Raw genomic sequence first — 18,013 nt, forward strand, 5'->3', positions numbered from 1 at the left:
CATTTTTTCCGGGGAGGGAAATTAAACAAAACGTAATAATCAAAAGAGTTTAATTAAAACAGACAAATGCATGAAAGTGTTTATTATGTAATTGCGTGGCACTATTTGTTCTCTTTGATCTCCTGTTCCGTTGGAAGCGGAACTTCCGTTGTACTCTCCACATCGTACGTTTTTTCTGTTGCATACTTGTCCACCAGCAGAACTCCAAGAACGAAACATCCGACTGCCACAACGCACAGCAGTAACAGGGAATACACTATAGTAATATAAATGAACGAGAACAAATACAGGGTTTTATTGCAATATTTGTCGCCGCTCAGGGGATCATAACTCGGCTCGTACTCTCTGTAGACGTAGTAGGATCCTGGAAAATCAATTGGCGATTTTGTTCGTGCAGTTTGCTTTATACTGACCGACTATAAGAATGGCCAATTCGGCCGTTGTAATGAACGACAGAAGTGGCCCAACTTTTGTGTGTTTGATGAGGAAGTCTTTGAAGAGAGTGATAAGTTTAGTGGCGACACCGAGAATGCCTGAAAAAGTGTGCTAAAAGGGGAAGTCTCACTGGAACTCAACTCACCCATAACTAGCAGATATTTGGGTATGTCAGGCTCGACAGGACACTTGTCGTAGTAGATGGCGGCGATAATAATTTTGATAATGTGTATTAAGCTGAAAAAAATAAAACTGAATTTCACCGTACCTGAAATACAGATCATCCTACGTTTAATCGTTTTTCAGTTATTTGTCTACTTTACCTTTACACTTTTCCTTAAACCGTTGTAATCTGGTTGGGGGTTTTGATTCTTCGGAGTTTTTGTTTTCTTCCGCCATGATTCGAGGCCGTCTCCACTCGGTGCGCACTTCAGCTGTCCTGCTGGTCTTTTCTATTTCTATCTGGGTGTGTGGCGCTAAGGTTCGTTACGCGGTGCAGGCGTAGTCGGGGCACAATTAGTGGAAGGTAGAGTCTACTCGTCGCTCGATTATAGTGGGACTTTTATTGTACGTTTTGCTCCAAAAAACAACCGTTCCATGCAGAGCACCACAATTTAACCAAATTTAATTTTACTGATAGAATAAACTTAAATTTAAATGTTACCATAACTGGTTCGTAATTCAATATGTGTCTTTGGGAAGCAGGCTAGGAGGTTGATATTGCCAGTTGGTATATCGCCAATATTGTTGATCAGTTTTGTTGTTTTGTTACACTATTCTTGGTGTTTACATAATCTCTTAAACGAATTGTATTATTTTTACATGGAAGTTGTGGAACTGGACGCACCTTTATCGATTACGACAAGTTAATGTTCAGTGGCACGCATAGTATTTACCTAATGGATTTTTAAAGCTAAAGCTATCTAGGTATGCAGCTTGCAGTTTGTGCCTGTTTTGTGACTAGCACGATTCAGTAGCGGAAGTGGTTCAAAAAGTTGACAATTAGTGACAGCTGAAACCATTTTTAGTCACGAGTTAGGTGTTGTGAAAACCTCCACATCACTGTTAAATTATTTGTATTGTGGAAAATACCTTGGGACCAGGGAAACAAATAAATTAAAGTCAACAAAAATAGAAAACAAATTAAATAAATTTTATTTTTGTTCTGGTTTGCAAAAATAACAATGTCGAAAATGAGGTTGATTTTTATAGGTGCTCCAACATTAATAATTTGTGATAGTTACACGTCCAAGAGCTAAAGGTTTTTCTATTGTTAACACGCGTACGAAAATAGGTTCGTTTCATTTTTGTTAACAACATTAAACGAACAATCAAGTATGACTTATTTAATTTTTAAAAGGTCACCAAAGTAAAATACTTGGTTAATTTACACTCTTGCGCGTAGGTTTAACTAAACGATCAACTATAATTGGCATAGTGATTGCCATGATGATTACATGGTGATTAACTGATTACTCATGTGGCTGTAATTTATTATTTTTTATAATATTTTATTTTAAACCTAAAAGTGTCTTCTCAACCAAAATGTTATCTTCTTTTATTATAATCTATTAGTTAAGCTTTAATTTTATTTAGTATGTAGTTTATTTAATCATAATTGAGAAATTTTGGGTGGATGTTCTCAACTTAAAATGAGAAGCGTCAAACCCGAAAACGAAAGTAGTTTGATCTGTTTTTCTGATTTGTTTCTAGTTTGACGTTTGCTTTCGTGCCTTGTGTTTCGAGAATCTTCACATCATGTGACGCCAACTAAGCCGTTGTCATATTGTCATTTGATTGCTTTAAATGTTAAACTCTGTAAGAATAGCCTTTCTCAAGGATTTTTCATTCATGTTTTGGAGTCATTGTTTTAATTTTTGCTAAATTTTATTTTTACATTTTTTAGTTATACGAGTATAGAGTCTAAACATCATTATTAAGTATGTAATTAGTTTTTTTATATTCTGCTGCGTCATAATATTTCTATGATTTCCTGCAAGAAGTCAATTAATTGGCACAATTTCATGAATTGAAATGAACCAGGCAAGGGACTTTTATTTTAATGGCATTGGGTTGATATCCACGAAGCAGTGACATTTGATTAAAAATGAAATTTCAAATTGTCTTTCAAATTTTGTTACAATTATAATCTACCCTCTCAATAGCTTATTTTGATCCTACAACATAGATTCAGCTTCAGATGAGATTTCAGGCACTCCTCCAGAATTACGGGAGACTGCAAATACCACCGTAACAAAATTGTTGCCAAACAATTTGACACTGACATTTACAGTAAATTCTGTTACCAATACCTACCAACCCCATATTCAATAATCACTATAGTATTGCCGTTATAACTTTTTATCTGCTCCGCCCACTAAAATTGACCAATCAGAATCAAAGCCAGATTCAATCTGTATACTTTTTCATCACATTTGCCACGTAAAAAAGTTAAGGTTAGAATTTTGCTGTCAAGTCCACAATTATTGTTTTAGGTTCTAAAAAATAAAATGTCATTAAGACAATTCGAATGTCAGAAATTTTTACTGTGTAAGTCAGATCGTCTTAACAACCTATTTGATTGGTAACTAAGAAAATGAAATGGGCGGGGCAGATAAAATGTTACGTTCGCCTTAGTATAGAACAATGATACAAAATTGAATTTTGTGCAACTGTTTTCAGTTACACAAAATGCTCTTTGTAACACTGAAATAGAAAAATATTTCAGTTTGATTGATTTTAATCGATGGATTCCTAAAAATTAAAGTTTTTTTTTTCTGAAGGGGTTGTTACACGAAGTGTGTTATTGTTTTGTGTGGTGACGTTAAGAAACAAAATTGCTTGAATTTTCCGAGTCTTTTGCTTCTATGCTCGAGAGTAAAGGTTGAACGAACCACCCTCGTAAATTTAAATTAAAATCAAGTTGCGAGGGAAAATTAATATCAATTTATGTTGTGAAAATTTTGATTAATAAACGGGTTTTGTTACCCCTAATATAATAGTGATCACAACATACAAAGTTAAAATATAAATCACCATTGGTTTCAAACATTTCAACCAATTTCAGTTGCTATGTTGTAAAATGAAAAAATGAAATTATTTTTTTTATTTTGTTAAGACTAATATCGCAGGGAAACAGGAGCAAATATGTTGGAGTTCCGGTAGATATGTCCAAGGCTAAATGCACTTTTTGTACCTTCCTGTTTTTTCTTAACTAACATTTTACATGGAAACATTTCTTCAAAGTAAGAAGTAGACAACATACTGATAAAACTCTATCTTTAGAGGATTTTTTTAATTACATCTATTATTTTCAAAAAATAATTTGATTAATATAAGCTTGAGGCGAGCAGTTTTAAGTAGATGTAACAATGAATATTATTTTGAAAATCGCAATAAGCAGTTAAGAATATTTAGGAATGTCCCTTTAAATGACTGGTAACGAAATTACATGTACACCATTTGCTCTTAAGGTTGTAATAATTTCTTGTTTATACACGATAATCTCAAACCTCTAACTGTTGTAGTTGTAATATCATCTCTTAATGATGAGGTAGGATAACATTTTGTTGAAACTTAGAATATTGTTGAGACTTAGTAAAGTCATTTACTCTATGCATATAAATATTTTTAAACTACAATAAGCAATTTTGGAAAATACAATCACAAATTTAGTAACGGAGGTAATTATAATAATAATTTAAGGAAATTATATATTTTCTTGTACCTAATTATGTACAAGTTACTAAAAACATTTTGAATTTTCTGATATTTTTTGTTGCAATTATTATTAAATGTCTGGAGCAAGATACTAAATCATCTATTCAATCTAAGTATGTGTTTATTGTAAACTTTCGAAAATATCTTCCCGCTGGATTTTAATGAATGGCATACTTGAAGGTTTATGTTTGTTTGTAAGACAACTAACTATGTAATTAAATCCGCCCCTGAGTTGTGAATTTGCTAACCAAATACGACGTAAGTTAACAAACAATTCCTAAACCCATGTTTTCACAAGAGGACACGCTCGGTTAAACTCATTTCACCATTATTTAAACTTAAAAATCAGAGTGTAGTACATTATTTGTGAAATTGTGTTTAATTATCTACTTGCAAATATTTTGAGAAATAATACGTTCATTAAAGCGCGTTATAATTCTCACTGGATAAGGACGTAGCAAATATTTGAGCCCAGTTGCACTGTTAACACAACTATAAAAATACATCAGTATGTGAAACTGTCTGCATATGTACATTCTGGCCGCACTTAATTTGAATTAGTAGTTGGTTTAGTTCTGTTAAATTGCTCTTCTAATTTCTTTTAATCTTCCCTTGAATGGTGAGTATCCACGAAATAGAATTTACTTTAGTTTGAAAATTCTATACTGTCTTTCTCCTGTGTGCAATATCATTTTAATGTTTTAGGGGCACTCTAGCCATTACATGTGTTTCCTTTTTCTTTATTTTTCTGATGATAGCGTTAGGGATATGCCACACTTTAAAATTCTCACAATGACCTTTAGCGAAATTTTATTTCGATGCTCTTAGGACGGTTTTATTTGTTAACTTAAAGACCTCCATATTTTAAAGAAGCGATAGACTTCTTTAGTTGATTGATACATAAATATCGTTTTCTGTTTTTTTGTGCAATATAAGAGAAGTTCGCTCGGCAACCCAAGGGTATGAATTAGATTTTACACGACAATATGTGAATACTCTGTAAAGGGCAATTTCATTTTGACGTAGCGAACATAGTCAACGGCTGTTCAGTATATTATGTTTGGGCATATCAAACACTATCTTTATTTTGGTCGCAATGAAATACCTTAATACGTTTTAAATGACTACCAGAGGCAAGCCACCGCTTTGTTGCAAATAATTAAGACGACGGAGATGAACATTTCGCTGCCCATTACCGTTTCAAGATACTTTGCAAAAGTGTTATTTTCAATTATTGTATGCCGTCGTCATCACGTGACAATTGTTACAATTAACAAAATTTATTTTCTACGGTTTTCTTACTTTGTTATGATCACAAAGTTTTCAACAAAGCTACTTACGCCTGCGATGAGGTCGAATGATGATCACAGCTTTGTAAATTTATAAGTTGCTGTAAGACATTCAAGCTAATTGAGGGTAATTACTAATCTGAGTCAACTAAGTACAAGGTGAAATCATGGCAGATCATAGATCAACATCCACTACTTCACTTTCTACTTTTTTTTCTCACATTTAAATATTTCACTGGAACACTAATTTTGTCACAATATACGCAATACGTTGTTTTTCAAGAAGTTTTACATATTGCAAATTAGGATCAAAGCTATGTACACTGGTTATAGAGTTAAGTATGGGTTAAGTGTCGGTATCCAGAGTGTACCGAAAGTTGAAACCGTTACATTAACGTTTACTGCTACCTATTAAGAACTTCGTGTCGCGACTGTTTCCATTGTTGGGCCGATTCTGCACCCGGTTTCCGTCACTAACTTCTGTAACATTCAGACATGTAAGGACAATGTACTCGTATGCAATAAATGAAATTAACACGGCGGTATAAAGGGAATTTAATTATGTAAGGAGAATGCATTTATACTTATGTATAATATGTATTAAAGCAAAATGAATTAACTTACCAGTTTTAGTTTTCCCATGTGGTAGCTAAACGTGAGGCACTAAAGTTCTCTGATAAAGTATTTTTGAGTTAATGTGTTAGTTCATATTTTGCTTAAATTATTATTATTAATGAATATGTAAATATTTTTTCAAATAAATGAACAAGTGATGTCAAATATTGTATATTTTGAAAATAGGCAGTTAAATAATGATAATTTCTTCTTCTAAATAATTTCTAGATTCCCACAAACCGAATTGATTAATATTTTATTACGAGTATTTCCAACCAGTAACCAATGGCTTAAAGAGGATTTTTGAAATCTATTTAACTGCTGCAACAATATTATTATTATGACTTCTTAGATGACATTAAATGGTCAACGGAATACAAGTTGAGTATTCTTTGTCCGCAATTTCAAAGAAATCAAAATCAAATGGTGATGAAAAGACTTCAACGGTCCTAAATTAAAACAATTCTAGTAACAGTGACAAAGAAGACGAAACTCAAACTTATTCTTTGTCTACGAATCCACAAAAATTACCTCTCTTCATTTTGCTATTTTCCAAACCTTCGATGAATCGATATCATTTTGTATGATTTTTAAATTGGTTTGATGAAAATCAGAATTTTAATTGTTTCCAACGGGCTTTAGGACACGTTGCTCCTACACGTGCATCCATTTTCATTTCAGCAGACTTTACTATATTATTGAACCCTCAAGCAAGTACTAATAATATTGCAACAAGAGAACTAGGAATTACTGGTGCCTTTAAAATTTGAAAATTGTCATTTTACTGTAACTGCAGCAAAAAAAAACGAGTTCATGTCCGATTGAAGATAAAATCGTATGACATATATCATTCGGAGTAGATGGTCTTTTTGTGCTTCGCCCAGTTGCAACCTCGACTTCGTCCCGGTCTTCAATCTCTCCGCTAGTAGTGGTCATGACTCAGGGGTAAGATACTGGCTTATCAACCAAACCACCCGGGTTCGATTCCCGGTTAAATCATCAGGTTTTTTCAAATCACTACCATCTTTCGGAGGAGATGTAAAGCTGTCGGTCCCGGCTACTACTTAGTAGTGGTCGTTAGGTCATGTTAGAGGCGCTTGCGCGACATGAAAACATCTAGCACTTGGCCTTAGCCAGAAGGTATACGATTATTTTATTTTTTATCTCTCCGCTTAGCACAAAAAGACTGACTTCTACTCTTAATGACATAATCTACTATTTTTTACTACCAGTTTCGTAAATGGGCCATTTTTACCCCGATTTCAGGCCTGTAAAAAACACTTATAGTACTTCCACTTGTTGTCTTGGACTACGGGGAATACAGTTGCAAAAAGTCCTATGGGACGTAGCTACAACAAAAGGAATATCATTATTGAATGAACATTTTGGGAATAAAATTACCAAATTTGTAATTGCTACCAAACATCAGAAATGATTTAAATTAGTTCTTTTATTTTGAGAGCAGGTGGTTTAAAATATTGTGTGCACCTAGGGACGTAGTGTGTTTTTTTACTTTACAGCTCGCTTGCAGCGCGGCATAGAATCCACCTCTCGGTAAAAATAGTTACACCAACGCCCCTTGGTGCATAAATAACTATTAAAAATTGTAGAATAGCGAACTTTATTTTATTATAAAAAACTTGCATGTTATCGAATTAAAAATGGCTCAGTGTTGATGAAAAATAAAGAAATGTAATTCTAGAGAATATTGATTTTGTATAATACTTAATATCTACTCCCCAAATTTTTTGTTGAACACACTGTTCAAATGCCGGTTAGTGTGTATTTTTTATTTATTGCGAATTAATACGCTATGATTCGCGTTTTTAATTTTTGATTCGTTTCTTTTCCCTTTTGATTCCGATGCCCAAAATCCACTTACTTTGATGTTAATTAATGTTAAGATTCAAGCACAAACCAACAATATAAAACTTCATCAGGGGTTATTCATATTTAATGACCAATTTAGTTAGAACCGAAATTCTGCCGGTCCAAACTAAACTTTGTTAAAAAGTTTCTCCTGGCCATGTTCTTAATAATGAATCAATTTCTGTAACTAAGAAACACACGCAGATGTGTCGATTACAAGTTCAAACTTGCACAAGAACATTTATAAATCTTTGTGTTAAGCAACAGAAGGTTTTAAGATTTATGGTCGCTCCTTGCGGTTTTCTGTGGATTCGATAACACAGGAAAGAAACGTAGAAGCCAGCTATTTCTCACCAGAGTTTCGAGTCCCCGAGTTGTAATATTTTTTTACGAGTTACTGTGATAATTATAAAGGAGCTCGCGTGATGCGAGCAGTTTATTAAGAATTGAAGCGGACCATCTTGCCGCCCACGTCTAGCAGCACCAAGTGAATTTGTGCAAAGTTTTATCAAATAAAGCAGTGTTTCCTCGTAAGGAATTGACGTTGCTTTCATCAAAAATTAATTTCGGAGTTTCCTACATGGAGATTCATTTTTTAAATAGGGAATTTCACGCCGTCGTGTAATCACCAACATTGTTTTTAGTTCACTGTGAAAGAAAGCGTTACGACCTCAAAGAGCGGAGCAACAACAATAACCGAGGAACATCAATAAAGAAGAACATTCAGGGAGCAACAATGAGGATGTAGATGCTCTCTAGGGGATTGGTATTGATAAAATCGAAATAGAAACTCTCGCGGCGACACACTCTGACCCTAATGCTTTTTGAAATAAAGTAAAATATGTAAATATTTTACGGACTAATTGCGGATTTTGATATTGTCTCAAAAGCAAAGAGATTTTTCTAACGTAAGATATTTACATAATGGCGCGTGGGAACACCAACGGTCACATTATGTGCAAAAAAAAGATGAACCGGCAAACTGAGCTTTCAGAAATACATTTGGCTTTAGAGTAAGTTTGTTCCGATTTGTGATTGAATATAAGTGCGGCTTGGTCTCCAGAGGATGACATATTCATATTACGTATTGCAGCTAGCATGCAAGTTACAAATTCGATTGAATAATCTGACGGAAACTCCTGGAAGACAAGACAACTGTGTTACGACGTGACGCTGAAAACTGACAGGCTACTTCTTGGCCATTTGCATTTCCTGATCTTCCGTTACATCTGTATGTATGTACTTACCCACCGAATGGTGTGATTTATGCAAGTATCTATTATGCTCGGTTTTCATGTGCAATGCGTTTTTCATACGATCGAATGCACTCCTGCTGGGCGCTCATGATGCGAATATGCACAACAAATGGAATAATTGGGATCGACCGCTCTTCACAGACTCTCTGCTTGTCGCTGATTTATACCTATTGAATTATTTATGAAAGACGTTTGAATACTTCGGACATTTCGGAATTTTTATCCGTATGTGAAATGGACAGGTCTCATGAATTTTCTATTGATCGAAATGGAGCCACCCTGTTCGATCAATGTAATCATCTGTATCGTCATAAATATTAAGTAATGGCGGATCACCTGTTACATTTTCAGGATATAAATGTCCTCGTGATATTTCTTTGTGATGCGATAAAGTAAATCGCTGATCATTTTATTCAATACAAGAAGCAATTCACTGTTATTGAAGTTTTCTCGACAATGCTTTGCTTTTTCTTAAAGGAGCACTGCTTCACACACAATTTTGTGGTGCTTGGAAAGAAAATGTTCTTTCAAGGGTTTTACTCTTTAATGTAGTTCTACGTTTTATCCAATCAGGTACTAGATTGTAATTTTCATTGTCTTTATGCAGTAATTAATTTATGTTTGTGGATGTATACTCGTATAAATCTACTTTGTTTCATTCTAAGAAACATTACGAATTGTATTTTTTTATAAGCACAAATCGTGAACGGATACGTTAACCCTATTGCACAGTTGTTAATTATAGTATTTGAGAAATTTGCTACAAAACTTTGCATCAGGTGGTGGAAAAGCTGTAGAAAGAATTCGGCACATCTGGAGATAATCTGGACTTGCTAAAAGTGGATAAATTGTTACCCCCTGAAAAACCTCTAAGTTTTTGCATAAAACCGGATTATTTGTTCATGAAATGGAGCTTTATTCTGTAAAGAAGATGTACGAGGACGGTTCATTATTTTTTGATACTGGTTTAAAAGTCTTTTGAGACATTTGTATTTGAACAACGAGCTCATTTACCTCCAAATACATTTATTAACGACTTTTGTATTACAGTCGAATGCAAAAACAAGTAGACAAGAAGTTTTCGGCTGCTTGGTCCAGTCTTCCAGTTTTTCGATTTTGGTTGGTAGCTGACTACCACTGTATTCTTGGTTGCCTAGCCGAGTGCAAAAATGTGAGAAGAAGTTGTTGGTATTAGAAAAGCCACTTTTATACAATAACATTTTGAGGAAAAACAATTACAGGAAACTGTTTTTGTCTAGTTTTTTTTGCATTCGACTGTACATTATCAATTTGTTACTTAAACAAATAATATCGCTGCTGAGGCTTAGGACCTTTAGGTACACTAGTTTTCTCTGTTCTTTTCATCTTATTTTCTAACGTTTCGGCAGCAAAACTGTCGTCATCAGCGTTCCTTGTCGTCGTCATCATCGTATGGTCGTTCGAAACGCACGTCAACTTTAGTAATAAAGTGTTATTGATGTAAGAGACTCAATAAAGTCTTATACTCGTAGCTATGAAGACCAAGTAATCCATTAAATTTCCTTTGATATTTTTTATTTATTTTTCCCTTCTCTTTTTTGTCTGTTTTGACGTTTAGTACTGGACATACACATTACCATATTGACATTGTTATGATGATTTGCAAACAGTGCGTTCTAGTCTAGTAAAGCCTTAAGTAAAGACACATTCATTGTTACTTGTTGAGATTGATAGAAAAAATCTGAAGAATCTATAATCACCAAAATCTTGTATTAATAGCAATGGCAAAAAATATTAACTCATTATATTCGTTAGAATTGATTAAATATGTACAACCAGCACTAAATAATGTCTTGCTTTTTATACTAAAAAGTAAAATAAATTATTCTGTCAAAATACTCGTACCTATACAAGATACGACACAGTTATACAGTCTGATTTTGAAAGTTGTGCAGATATTTTAACCTGAGGTGGTACGTGTTAAAAGGAGGCAAAATAACTTAACTTGCCTTATACAAATGATAATGGTTTACAAGAGAATCAAAGGAATCAGTTTGTCTAGGAACCGCTGAAATATTTCAAATTTGCCGAGCAGTTTTGACGCATGACCCTACCTAAAATGTCAAGTTTTTCTGTGATTCGAGGTTATGTTTGGTTTTTATCATTACAGTTTTTTGAGTATCATCATGAATTTTTGATCAATTTAATTGTAAAGTGATGTTAACACACTGCCTGCAACTTATTCAGAAAACAGCAAAGGCTTAAACAACAAAGTAAAAAGTCTGTAATTGTGAATAAAAACATAAAATGAAACATCAAAGAAGTTGCTCAAAATGCCTGCCATCGTTTGCAATCCAAGCTTCAGCATGACGTGCCCAAGAAAGCCGAACTTGATTCAGAATGCCTCTATTTTGACAAATTTCCTAAGCGGCGTTTTGAACTCGCAGCCAAACACCAAACTACAAACTGAGAAACTCCCAGGTGATTTACAAGACGCCGAGCACTTGTTCGTAGCTTTCAATTTTGTTCTTCTGCAACTAAAATACGATCTCCTCGTTGCTGGGGAAGATCGCGCTTATTCTTTTCGAAACGTCCGAAATCGCGAAGATGCTGCACAACGTTTATAAAGGTTCGTGCATTGGGAAGTATCCTTTCACCGTAGATTTTTTGTGCTAGCTCTGAATATCCAAAGGCTTCGCCATACATCAAAACCATATCGATTTTCTCCAGGTTGGTGGAAGCCATTTGTGGTTTAAATTGAGGTTAAGATTTAGGTTCTCGTCAAAGTGACTTTGAATTAAATGACAACAAAAAAGTCTAGTATGATTTTTTTGACCCATTTTTTCATAAAATGAGTTGCTTCCAACATTTGTATAAGACATTATTGGCTTAATCGTTACCTTTTGTGGAGTCCTACCATTGGTTAAAATATCTGCACAACTTTCACAGTCACACTGTATGCAACAAGAACTCTCCGTTTCTTGGAATATGTTTTACTGAATTAGTCAGCTTTGCTGCGCAAGGTAACGTTGCCAAGATAATGTTTTCTCAAGATTTTTAAAGATTTACAGTGTGTATAGTGTATTCCACCTTACTGTGCATCTGCTGTTTAATTAAATATCAGTTTAAATTTTCATTAAGAAAATAACATGTAACTTTCAACTCTACCTGTTCCATTTTAAACATCAGCTATTATGTTTTCATGATTTGTTTATAGCATGCATTATGAAGCAAACATTTTTTGTACCGTCGGAATAACTTTAGAATGTGTTCACGAGATCAACGGTATTGGCCAACAAATAAGTTTCAGCACCTCCTGCTTATTTTCTTACACTTGGTTTACATTTGGCACCAGATCCTTATTATCGATCCGTCTGTACGTTAAAATCAAGTTGACTCGGGAGCAAGCTTGCGTGTTACATCAATCGAGAAGTTGTTAGTGCAGTTCTGGTGGATTTCAGACCATTTGGGATAATACACCCTCACCAGAGTTTAAAAGCGATGGTTTCAAGACTTAACTCGATCTGTCCACAAAATCCTTGCGCCACTTTGATACCTAGTTTATCAAAGGGTATCAGATTAATAATTTACGCCCAAACCCAAACAAAACGTTCCCCGTGGACATGTCGAGTTCGCCCTAGGGAGAGGACATGTTTAAAGTATTCCTCAAATCTATTGACATGACTAAGTCGCATAGAGAACGTGTTGAGCTCAATTGTTTGCCGAGGGATTAGACGTACACACCGACCCTAACACTCTTGCCGTCGGGTGAAAATAACCGTAGTTTTGAGCGACTTCACTCTCCCTTATCGTTTTGTCTGCTAAAGCGCCTGATGGAGTACTTTTATTACTCAGCATCGCCGTCGACAATGCCAGCTTTTAGTCTCTACAACCAGTAACATTGTGTTTTTCTTTTCAGGCGAAACTGGAAACCAAAGCTCTGAAAGCCAAACGACCGGGCTTCACGGACGATCGCTACAACGAAACGTCTTACTACATCGAAAACGGTAAGTATGAAAATAGATGCTGATTTGAAATGCGTGATTCGTGTTCGCGATGCCGCCCCCAGTCCCCAGTTATCTTTCACCACTGGAGGCGGAAAATCCAATTTTGCCGCGAGATGGACCCGCTCCATTCAAACAAAGCTGTGAGCACTAATTTTAAATTGGTTGTCAAACAACTTATCGCCACTGTCAACAGGTTTTAAATTGTCGCCTAACTGTTGATGATTTTTAATGTGTTTTTATTTCGTGACGCGAGATGGGGATAATCCTCAAACTTGCCAACATCTGGCTCGAATCTTCAGTTTTCTTTTCTGCTTTTAAATTTGTTGTTAATTGCTGTTTGAAACTCGTTAACATTTAAATCACTTTTTTGAACGCTCTTCATTAAAGTACAATTTACATTCCTCGTAAGAGTTTTAAAGTTGGAAACCGCGTCGTATGAACATCAAAACGTCAAATGTAAATTGGGATTGATCAGGGAAGGCAAATAAAATCATTACTCGCCAAAACTGTAATTTAGCGGCATTGGTTAATTCGCTAACAATTTTTTTTATGTCACTTGTGGGAGCAATGGAAAATTATACTTTGGAAGCATAGATAATTTGCTCACAGTAATTTTATTTTTGATATGTGCCGCAATGTGATGACAATATGTGGGCTTCTATTCATTTTTACACAAATTACACTGAAAATTAAATTGCAGCACCGTTGTGGGTTGTTTTGTAGTTTGGAATGATTACCAATCACCGAATATATCGCCAGTCTTGAAAAATAAAAACACCTCAGAACCAGGAGTCGTCTATGCACCAGACAAGACATAGGAAACTTCGTTTCTAGAGTGTATATTTAATTCTAATATATTATACAGGGTCATTATAAATGATTATCGTAGCTGGCGTTGAAAACCCATACAAATTTTGGATCACTTAAAAAAGTATATAATAGTCGTCGGCATCTTATTACGTATTAATTATTGGGTTCAAACAAAATTTAATGAATGACAAATACACATCAGTAACTCAAGACTAATGCTGTCAAAGTGAGAAGTTTTAAAACCAAATGGCAAGCAAGTCTCTTACACGAAAAGTTTAAACTCTCGAATTATCTTTTAAGATTTACAACATTTAAGAAGTCATTACATGATTACATTTTCATCGGCCTTTACGTTAAAGCCATTTGCTTTAAATTTGTTCAGAAATTTAGTAACCCACTCCACTTAATGTACGAGTATTACACTCCACACAAAAATGGTCACTTCTGCATCATTATACCATTACAAGTAGGTACTTATTTTTTGTAAAAATTATTTGTAACATCTGAGTTTTAACTCAGCTGCCTTTTTAACAGTAATAATAGTAGTGCTCATTATGCTAATTAGTAAAATAAAAAAAACGCTACGAAACATTTTCAACACTTGTTCAAAGTCGTATTAAAAGGGCACTCGTTTATTGAAATTCAAACGCAAGAATTCGATAATATTTCTAGAACAGTTACACGGTTTAATTAAATTTGTAAATGTAACATAACCCCAACACAAAGCTAAATGGGACAACTGCAGGTGATCGATTTTTGAAAATACCAATTCTTCATTACCTACGGCACTCGACGAAATTGATATAAATTGATCTTTTACTTCTTGTCAAACTTGAGTTTCAACATAAACCGGCAAAAAAAGGTTGTGGAGAGGTGATTTAAATTTTCCTCTAGCGGCCTAAGAACCAAAACTTTCCAGGGTCTTTTTGTTAATATTGAACAAAACTGTGTCCGCGATCGTATTAAAATTATTCTCGTCAGTTATAATATGGCTCATTAAATTCAATACTTTTATTAAAACATTTCGTCAGAGTTGGCCAGGTCAGACCAGTGAGCAAGTTGTTGCTGATCTTAATTAAAGGTATGGCCAAGACTGGAGACAGAAAGCTGTTCCAAGTAACTACATTTTTAAATAAAAAATCGCTTCCAAGTAGGTAAATGTATTCATGAATTTATTACATCAATTTATAATCAGTGTATTTTTTATCTGACTCGGACTGGTTTTGTAAAATAATATCTGCTCCACACTTTATAAAAAATACAGTTTACTACACTTACTACAAGTATCGGGTGTTCATTTAAATTTATCCTCAAATTTAGCGTTAAAACAGTCGATTGTGAACGCACCACTCATCAGTTTGCAGAGTAAAAACACAAACAACACAAAAAGTGAGATTAGATTTAAACAACTGATCTGTGATCTACAACGTGTTTTACTTAAGAGTACGAGCCTGACGATCTTAAAATGAAACCCAATATTCGATTTTCATGAGTAACTAGGTGTAATAAATCATGTTTTGACAAAAAAAAAGTTGAGATATCCTGTTTTTTTTTAAATTTCCGCATTTTCACACATTTGTGGAAAACCTCTCCAGCGATTGTGTTAGTTAAGGGTGTCCAAAACCACAATTTATAATTTGTAATAATTTAGTTCCCATTGTCAGATGTATTTTGTGTTGGGTTTAGCTCGGACTCTTACGTGAAACACGTTGTATAATCCGTGGCGCGTTCACAATCGACTCTTCAATGCCGCTTTGAAGATAAATTTAAATGAGCCCCCGATATTATGCAATGTTTATGCTTTATTACTTGACCCTCCACCACCCGGCGGCACGGCAATTTTGCCGGAGTACATACACTATTACGGATAATACTATCAAGTAATAGTGCAGTGCTTATCAACATAATTACCGGCGTCTCGCCTCCACATTTTGACTTTTTTGTGTTTTATGTTCTGTGTCAATGTTAAGGAATTTCCTCACAATATGACATGAGTATAATAATATTTATTATTTCTCAACTTCTAGTGTAACTTATTTTAAATTAACTGATCAAAGACAGTCACAAAAAATTTGTAATAGTCCAGAAGAATTAAAACCTTTCCTGAAATCTGGTAACATGTGTTGATCACGTGTCTGATGGTAACTACTTTTTAATATTTCTAAAAACAATTTAGTTTTGTTTTTCAGGTTTTTTTTTTTAAGTAGTTAACCGTCTCGAATTATTACAGTATGTTTTAGTTCATATAAATAAACATTTACAGCAATTATTAATAAATAATAAGGACTATTTCATTCAAAAAATGTAATCCAATCAAATTGCTGTCGATGGCAATACATATTTCATAATTGCACTCGGTAATGCATTAAATACCGCTGTCATTTGCATGGCTGAAATTAATATTTGACAGCGATCAAAATAGACAAACATTTCTTGAATGAAAATAATTCATTCTCGTATTCGTAAATTTATTTTTCCTCTGGCTTAATTTTTTTTCAGAAAAGAAGTTTAACAAAATATCACTACATATTAAAATAACAAGTGATTGTTTGAGCACTGTTTTTTTACTTGTAATTTACTTGTTATTTTATTTATTGTTAAAGCTCCATTCTCCTTAACAACTCTGTTCTTATCTTCTTATTATATTCTTTTATTTTATTGCTTGATATTACCAGGCTTTAAGAATAGTAATAGCGATGGTGTAATATTTTTGCGAGGAGTGTAAATGCAGAACGAATTTGACAACTGTGAAAAGGGGAATATGGTTGTTCGAGTTCACTCGTCAGTTTTCAGGAAATGTCTTTCGTAGTGCACCGTTTTCAATTTGTTCCGGACTTGGCACAGAAAATCCGGGCTTGTCGCGGGAATGCAGACGTTCGCTTGTATTTTATGTATTTGTGGGCTGCTAAATAGAGTCGCGGGTCTGAAGACACTTCCAAAGTTTCATTAGATTGAGCCCAAACTAATAATGGAATTTACGCCGCCACACCGTTGTTGTACATGACGCTTTGTTCATTTCACTAAAATTCATGCGGAGTCGTAACCGGGAATCACCGTGATTCAGCGGTGGCGGCGGAAATTTAAATTACCTACGTGTTTCGTATGTGGCGGAGTCGTTTTGTTTGATAAAACTGCAAGAAAAACGCTTCGTTACGAATAACGGCGCGACTTCTGGTCTTGTGCGAAATAAGTTTCCACCCGAACTAAGAGTGACCCGGATACTGCAATTCTAGTTCCTGCTCTAACAGAAATTTTCGCAAACGGGATTCGTGAGCAGAATGAACAATATCCTTATCCGTAAATATTCAATGAAACCGCATCGAAAACTCACATCTTGCCGTACAACAAAGTTCACGAATTCATATCCTTACTACAAAAAAGCTCTGTTGAAACTTTGTCTTTATCGCGGCGAACTTATATGAAGCGTGGAGAACGGTCGAAAAGCCAAATTGTTCCAAATCTAAGCTGCGAATTTTCGTCACGTACGATTCCCTGTTCGATTGAAAAACAATATTATTGCCAGGTTGTTAGCTAAAGAGCTGAATTTATCTGTTACACTTGCACTTGCTGAATTCACAAAGGTGACTGTCTCTAGGAATAGGACAGCGCCGGAGGTGCTTCCACTAATTGTCCACTCGGCTCCTGAATCTGCCGTTGTTGACACTATTAATAACATTAATTAGACACATTAATTTGCACGTGGCAACTGTAAATTATTCCCCTTGTTACTTTATCAACAAGTTACTACAATCTCGCAGCATTCGTCAGCTTAATAAGAAAATCTAGAATCATTTTAGCAATGACTTTTTGCTCGTATCATGGCGGTTAAAAATAAAGTTGGGCAATTTTCTTAACAAGCCAAAGCAAGCCTAATGCCAACATTCCAATTGACCTGAAATTTACCATAAATCTCATAATGCTAACGATATGTTTTCGTGATTTGCTGCCTGCTAAACGGAAGTGAATACTATTTTGGCAAAGATCTCAACACATTTTTTATTCTAATCGACCCTATTGTATAGCGAATAAAGTT

General features: G+C 34.6%; 2 protein-coding genes across 8 annotated transcripts in view; one reads left to right on the forward strand and one right to left on the reverse strand.

Annotated features, from left to right (window-relative positions):
* The window catches only part of LOC138131967 (pseudouridylate synthase RPUSD2-like), a 449,464-nt gene that overhangs the window by 414,428 nt on the left and 17,023 nt on the right, over positions 1-18,013 (forward strand). For all 7 annotated transcript variants that reach the window (XM_069049260.1, XM_069049259.1, XM_069049264.1 and 4 more), the window contains one exon: positions 13,083-13,170. In XM_069049260.1, the coding sequence (XP_068905361.1) occupies positions 13,083-13,170 (88 nt within the window). The remainder of the gene's footprint in view (positions 1-13,082; positions 13,171-18,013) is intronic.
* On the reverse strand, positions 34-1,296 carry LOC138131973 (transmembrane protein 272-like). Its single transcript, XM_069049275.1, has 4 exons — positions 759-1,296; positions 581-703; positions 414-533; positions 34-364 (listed from the first exon to the last, which is right to left on the reverse strand). The coding sequence occupies exons 1-4, from the start codon at positions 832-834 to the stop codon at positions 102-104; spliced, it is 582 nt and encodes a 193-aa protein (XP_068905376.1). The 5' UTR covers positions 835-1,296; the 3' UTR covers positions 34-101.

Source organism: Tenebrio molitor, chromosome 5, assembly GCF_963966145.1.
Source record: "Tenebrio molitor chromosome 5, icTenMoli1.1, whole genome shotgun sequence".
NCBI lineage: Eukaryota > Metazoa > Arthropoda > Insecta > Coleoptera > Tenebrionidae > Tenebrio > Tenebrio molitor.

Excerpts from the sequence above, each read along its gene's own strand:
- LOC138131973 (XM_069049275.1), bottom strand. The coding sequence starts at position 834 with ATGGCGGAAGAAAACAAAAACTCCGAAGAATCAAAACCCCCAACCAGA. Across the intron at positions 704-758 it reads GTTTAAGGAAAAGTGTAAAG|GTACGGTGAAATTCAGTTTT; the intron begins GTAAAGTAGACA and ends TCTGTATTTCAG. Across the intron at positions 365-413 it reads ATTGGCCATTCTTATAGTCG|GATCCTACTACGTCTACAGA; the intron begins GTCAGTATAAAG and ends TTGATTTTCCAG.